The 6,313-nt window shown below is 64.5% G+C and overlaps 1 protein-coding gene across 1 annotated transcript; it reads left to right on the forward strand.

Annotated features, from left to right (window-relative positions):
* Window positions 1–3,519, forward strand: HGH1 (HGH1 homolog; the record flags this gene model as incomplete). Its single annotated transcript, XM_026088122.1, has 6 exons — window positions 1–65; window positions 433–533; window positions 732–830; window positions 906–997; window positions 2,815–2,937; window positions 3,147–3,519. Coding segments are annotated over 6 exons (654 nt in total), but the record flags the coding sequence as incomplete, so codon positions are not given.
* Window positions 3,520–6,313: the final 2,794 nt, after the last annotated feature.

Consider the following 6,313-nt stretch of genomic DNA (forward strand, 5'->3'; position numbering starts at 1 on the left):
GGGCCGCTGCTCTGCAACCTCAGCCAGGTGCCCGAGGGCCGCCGCGGGCTGCTCGACCGCTCCCGGTGCGGGGCCGGGGCCGGGCGGGGGCAGGAGCCGGGGACGGGGCCGGTTTGGGGGCAGGGACCCTCCCTGTGCGGGGACAGGGATGGGGCCGGTTTGGGGGCAGGGACCCTCCCGGTGCGGGGCCGGGGGGCAGTTTGGGGGCAGGGACCCTCCCGGTGCAGGGCAGGAGACAGGGCCGGTTTGGGGGCGGGGACCCTCCCGGTGCGGGGCCAGGGCTGGTTTGGGGGCAGAGACCCTCCCCGTGCGGGGACGGGGCTGGGGGCTGGTTTGGGGCAGGGTCTGGCCGCGGTTGGGGGCCGGGACGGGGTAACGCGCCGCCTGGGGCAGCTGGTCTCTCCCTTGCCGTGACGCTCCCCRTCCCCGCAGATGCTCCGTGCAGCGGCTGCTGCCCTTCACGCAGTACAAGGACTCCGCCGTCCACCGCCGCGGCATCGTGGGGGCCCTGCGCAACTGCTGCTTCGAGCACGGTGGGTGCCCTGCGCTTCCCCCAACATCGTGCCGGCCCTAACCCGGGGCCGGGCCCCGTCCTGTCCTGCGGGACGGGTGCTGCTGGCGCCATCCTGCGCCGTCCCATGCCGCCAGGCTTGCGAGCGGCTGCGCCTCCGCTTCTCCGCTGGCACCTGTGCCGCTGCCTTGCTGCGGTCCTGAGCCCGGGCTGTTTCTAGAGCACCACGAGTGGCTGCTGAGCGACGAGGTGGAYGTCCTGCCCTTCCTCCTCCTGCCGCTCGCCGGCCCCGAGGAGTTCCCTGAGGAGGAGATGGAAAGTGAGTGAGCGCCGGAGCAGGGCACGGGCTCGGGGCGCTGGCGCGGTGCCCCCCGCTGAGGCTGCCTCCCGCCAGGGCTGCCCGCGGACCTGCAGTACCTGCCGCAGGACAAGCAGCGGGAGGAGGAGCCCGACATCCGGAAGATGCTGTTGGAAGCCATYATGCTGGTAGGTCCCTGTTGCGCGAGTCGCAGCGGGGCCGGGGTCGAGAGCCCCACGCGTGTCACTCCGTGATGCTGTCAGAAACCTCAGCGATCTGAAACGTTCACAGTTCGCTTCTGCACAGACCGTTTCCTTGGGGTTCGTACGTGGCGTGCACCGGGACAGAAGGYTCATGCCGCGCAGGCTCAGCGTGTTTGGTCCACAAGGACCAATTGCCATTTTGACGTAATGTGTTTACAGCATCCTGTATTTTCTGAATATACCGGTACACTTCATTGTCATTTCTGGCTATGAAGGTACAATATTTTTTTACCACTTGGGGTACAAAATACACCTTTTGCAGCTAAGATGCAATCAAGTGCCATCTGATTCTGCAATACCATTTGCCATATTGTGATACTTCAGCAGTAAGGGCTGTTACAGCGTCACTAGTATGACTGGCTGTTTTTTCTAAAACTGGTGCTAGCTTTTTAATTTCTTTAATGCTTTGTGCTGTACCATACGTAGGAAAGAGGATAGAAAAGAATCAGTTTCTGTAACATCTCTCTCARATCTGTGAGAGCTCAAGAATTTAGCAGGATCTTCACAGGTATGTCTTACGGCAGGTATTAAGCAGGCTTTATAACATATCCCACTGCCATGGCCGTGTTCCACATACCCAATACAGCCCCACTCTGCAAGTTTTGCGCCGAGCACTGGATGATTCTGAGATGGTGACGCTACACCTGTTGGATGGTGCCTCACCTAAAGCTGTAGGTGATGGGGTTCCCATAGCTTTGCATGAGGAGCAAATGGGTATATTTCTTCAGTTTTTATAACTGATAAATTCAGTTACATTCCGCTTAACATTGGCCCAAGCCCCATTCCAGTTGTGGGGTCYGTCATCGAAAGCGTCGCCCAGAGTGTCACATTTAACAGGCACAGGAATTGTAGGAATTCCCCCTTGGGCATGGATAGGAAGATGAGCACGGACCCAGTGGCTGGGTACATTTTGATGAGATGCATCTGAATAAATACATTACTCGTGGTAGGATTTACAAAGCTTGATATACACATGCGCTGTGCGAGCACCGCTGTCATTCTCCTTGGTGGTCGGTCCGTGATTACTGGAGTCGGGTTGACCTGCAATACACAGAACAAATCTATGTCTTGGATATAACCAGGCTTCGGAAATGATTAAGACAGCGCCTTCTCGGCTTAAGGCTTCCCGTGAGGATCCCCTTAATGGTTTTTGTAACGTGATCCAAAGGGGCCCCAAACGTGGGTGTTTAATTTTGACTTCAGTTCCCTGAGTGAACTGATGACAACTGTTTGGGATCATGTTAGCAGGGAAAGAACCCGTGCCGAAGGCTTGTGCTGTGGGACTCCCTCGAGGGGCTTCTCTAGGATTCAGAGCCCAGACTGCATCCCATAACCCCGACTCCAACTGGAGTTACGGTGACGCCACATTTTTTTCGGCAGATCGTTTCACCACCCCACAATTCTGTTACTCCGTGGGTGGTACAGGACGTGGAAGGCCCGTTTAATCCCGTGTTGCTTACACCACTCATTCACTTTTTCTTAAAATGCGAGCCGTTGTCAGGCTGAATTTCTCAAGAAGCAGGCATTCCCGCAAAGCATCCGTTTAGGGCAGCCACGCCGGTGAGCCTGGCACACCCTGCCGCAGTCGGGCCGTGCTGCGCACGAGGCCCGCTCTCGCCCGCGGGTCTCCGGCGGTGGCGGCCCAGCGGAGAGGCTGGGCGAGCCCTGCCCGCTGCGTCCCGCGCTCCATGCGGGATCCTCGCCTGGCCCCTGCCCACGCTGTCGGCTTGTTTCCCGCGCAGCTCACAGCCACGAAGGCCGGCCGGCACGTGGTGAGGGAGAAGGGCGCTTACCTGGTCCTGCGAGAGCTGCACCGCTGGGAGAGGGATCCCGACGTGCTGTCTGCCTGCGAGAAGCTCATTCAGGTGGGTGTCGTGGCTGCCGCGTCCCAGTTAGGGCGAGGGAGGCACCAGGGATGCCGGGGGAAGGCTGTCGCAGACGAGCAAGCGCGACTGCACCGTGGTGCTTGGCCTCGGCAGCGTGCAGCCTTCGCAGAAAGAGCCGTGGGGGGTGAAGGTGGGTGTCTGCGGGCCTGCAGCACCTCGCTGACCCTCTCCCCGCCATCCCCACCAAGGTGCTGATCGGAGACGAGCCGGGCCCGGGGATGGAGAACCTGCTGGAGGTGAGCGTCCCCGAGGAGGTGGAGCAGCAGCTGCAGCGCCTGGATCGCGAGGAGGATGAGCGGCGGCGGCGCGAGCAGGCGGAGCAGCCRGAGGCGCAGGCCTGCCCCGAGGAGCTGGCGCCGTGACCGGCTGGCGCGCTCGGCCCATCCTGTCCCCCGAGCGGAACTGCTTACGGCCACCTCGACAGGCGCAGGAGCCGCCTGGCAGAGGGCTGAATGTGCCCGTGGCCCCGGGACGGAGCCCAGCGCCGGGGAGCAGGGCAGCAGCACGCAGACACCCTCCCGATGCCCTGCCTGGGAGAATAAACATCTCCAGCCCAAAGCAGCTGCGGCCCCTTGCGCAGGACAGCGGGGAGGAGCGCGGAGGGGCCTCTCGGGGGCCGCGGTGCTGGGGGGGCTCCGCACAGGGCCTTGCTTCTCCGGGCGGGAGGTCCGGCTGAGCTGGAGTGTCCATGGTGGCCTGGCGTGGAGGCGCTGGGCTCTGCCTCCCGGCCGGCTCCTGCCTCCCCTCCCCTCCGTCCCGCTGCCCRTGTGGGGAGCGGGGACAAGCGCCGGCAGCCGCCCCCTGCTCGTCACCTGGCCGAAGAGGGCCGAGGCAGCAGGCAGCGCCCGGCTGTGTGCAGCCACCTCTGCAGGCCCTGACGGGCCCCCGGCTACRGCTGCAGCAGCCCCCGGATGAGGTCCCGGCACTCCGGGTGGGAGAGGGGTGCTGAGCCGCCTCCTGCTGTCCCGCCTGGGGTGTTTGGGGTCGGTGGTGCCTCGGCACGGGGAGCAGGGCTGGGGACCACCTGCCTGCGGCCCTGCTGCACCCAGTCCCCTGCGCCGCTCCCATGTCCCTGCTCCGGGTGTCCCTGTGTCTCTGCTCTGCTCCTGTCCCCTTGCTCTGGGTGTCCCCATGCTCATGCTGCTCCTGTGTCCCTGCTCTGGGTGTCCCCATCCCCCTGCTCTGCTYGTGTGTCCCTGCGTCCTCTCAGTACCCCATCACCCTGTTCCATGTGTCCCCTTGCTCTGGGTGCCCCCATGCCCCTGTCCGCCTGCTCTGCTCCCATCCCCTTGCTCCAGGTGTCCCTGTGCCCCTGCTCCACTGCTGTCCCCCTCCTCTGGGTGTCCCCATCCCCCTGCTCCGCTTCTGTCCCACTGCTCTGGGTGACCCCTTGCCCGTTCTGCTCCTGTCCCCTTGCTCTGGGTGCCCCAACTCCCTGCTCCACTGCCATCCCCCCGCTCCGGGTGTCCATGTTCCCCTGCTCTGCTTCCATGTCCCTGTGCCCGCTCTGCTCCCATCCCCTTGCTCCAAAGGTTCCCATCCCTCTGCTCTGCTGCCATCCCCTGCCCCAGGTGCCCCCATCTCCCTGCTCCAAGGGTCCCCATCCCCCTGCTCTGCTCCTGTCCCCCCGCTCTGCTGCTGTCCCCTGCTCCAGGTGTCCCCGTCCCCCTGCTCTGCTCCCGTGTCCCTGCGCCTGCTCTGCTGCCGTCGCCTGCTCTGCTGCCGTCTCCTGCTCTGCTGCCATCACCGGCTCCAGGTGTCCCCGTCCCATTTCCCTGCTCCCGTTTCCCTGCACCTGCTCCGCTCCTGTCCCCTTGCTCTGGGTGTCCCCGTCCCCCCGCTCCTCCCGGATGCCCAGCGGGGCTCGCCTGCGGAGACGGCCTGCTGGGAGGGGGGGGGCCCCGCTTCACTGCGCAGACCATCTCGCGGGACTGCGGCGGCTCCTGGCGCATGAGCTGCAGCCCCGCGGGGTCCCCGGCTCCCCCCGTGGGGTCCCTGTCCTTGGGGCGCCGGGCTCCCCGATCAACCAGCTCCCGTCGTGCTTCTTGCTCAGCGGGATTTCGGGGGCTGTGTAGGCCGCGGACCCGCAGAAGGTGCTCACGAGGCTGCTCCTCGGGGAGCAGCAGCTGGTGAACCCCAAGTCTGCAAAGCAGGAGGGTGCTGCTTGCCGCCGGCCCCCCGCGGCCCCAGCCCCCGGTGGGGGCAGCACCCACCCGCGAGCTTGGTGCAGCCGCGCTCGTGCAGCAGGATGTTCTTGTGCRTCAGGTCCCTGCTTGGGGAGCAAGGCAGGGCTGCCCTGCACTGTGCTGTGYCCCCGCCACCAGCCCCGAGGCCCTCGGGGGTCGGTGCCCAAAGTGCAGTGCCCACCTGAGATGCAGTGCCTGCCTAATGTGCAACACCTACCCAAAACGCGATGCCCACCAACATGCAGCACATACCCCAAATGCAACACCTGCCAAAAATGCAACACCTGCCTGATGTGCAGCACCTACCCAAAATGCAACGCCTGCCAAAAATGCAGCGCCTGCCCCAAATGCAATGCTTGCCCAAAATGCAACACCTGCGCAAAAACGCAACACCTACCCCAAAACGCAATGCCTGCCTGAAGCACAACATCTGACCAAAGTGCAAGTCTGACCAGAGTGCAATGTCCGGCCAAAACGCAACATGAACCAAAATGCAAAGTCTGCCCTAAAATGCAACATGAACCAAAATGCAACGCCCACCCAAAATGCAATGCCTGCATGAAATGCAATGTCTACCCAAATGCAACGCCCACCCAAAATGCAACGCCCGTCCAAAATGCAGCACCTGCCCAAAACGCAAGATGAACCAAGATGCAGCGCCCGCCTGGAACACGCTGCCTGCACGCACGCACCGCCCGCAGCGGGTCCTGTGGCACCCGCGGGGTCCCCACCTGTGCACGCCACCGCCACGGTGGCAGCGGGCGCCAGTGCCCAGGACGCGGCGGAGGAGCTGCGGCGCCGGTGCTGCAGCAGGTCCCGCCAGGCAGCCGCGCTGGTGGCTTGCACCCGCTCTGCGGAGGCGCCGCCGGGCTGCGCGGGGGCGGCCGGTGCCGTGGGGCTGCCGGGGCACTGGGTCTCCCCAGCCACGGCCGGGCCGGGGCCTTCTGGAACGGAGGGGCACCCCACAGGGAGCCCCTGTGCCTGACCTGGGGGGCCGTGGGGGGCCGTGGGGCTGTGTGGGGCCGTGTGGGGCAGTGTGGGGGTATGAGGTTTGGTGTGGGGCCGTGGGGGGCCTTGTGGGTCCATGTGGCGCCATGGAGGGCTGTGTGGGGCTGTGGGGCAGCGTGCAGGCCCGTGTGTTTCACACTGTGGGGCTGTGTGGGGCCATG

This window comes from Apteryx rowi, unplaced genomic scaffold (assembly GCF_003343035.1).
Source record: "Apteryx rowi isolate R43461 unplaced genomic scaffold, aptRow1 scaffold_753, whole genome shotgun sequence".
In the NCBI taxonomy this organism is placed as follows: Eukaryota; Metazoa; Chordata; class Aves; order Apterygiformes; family Apterygidae; genus Apteryx; species Apteryx rowi.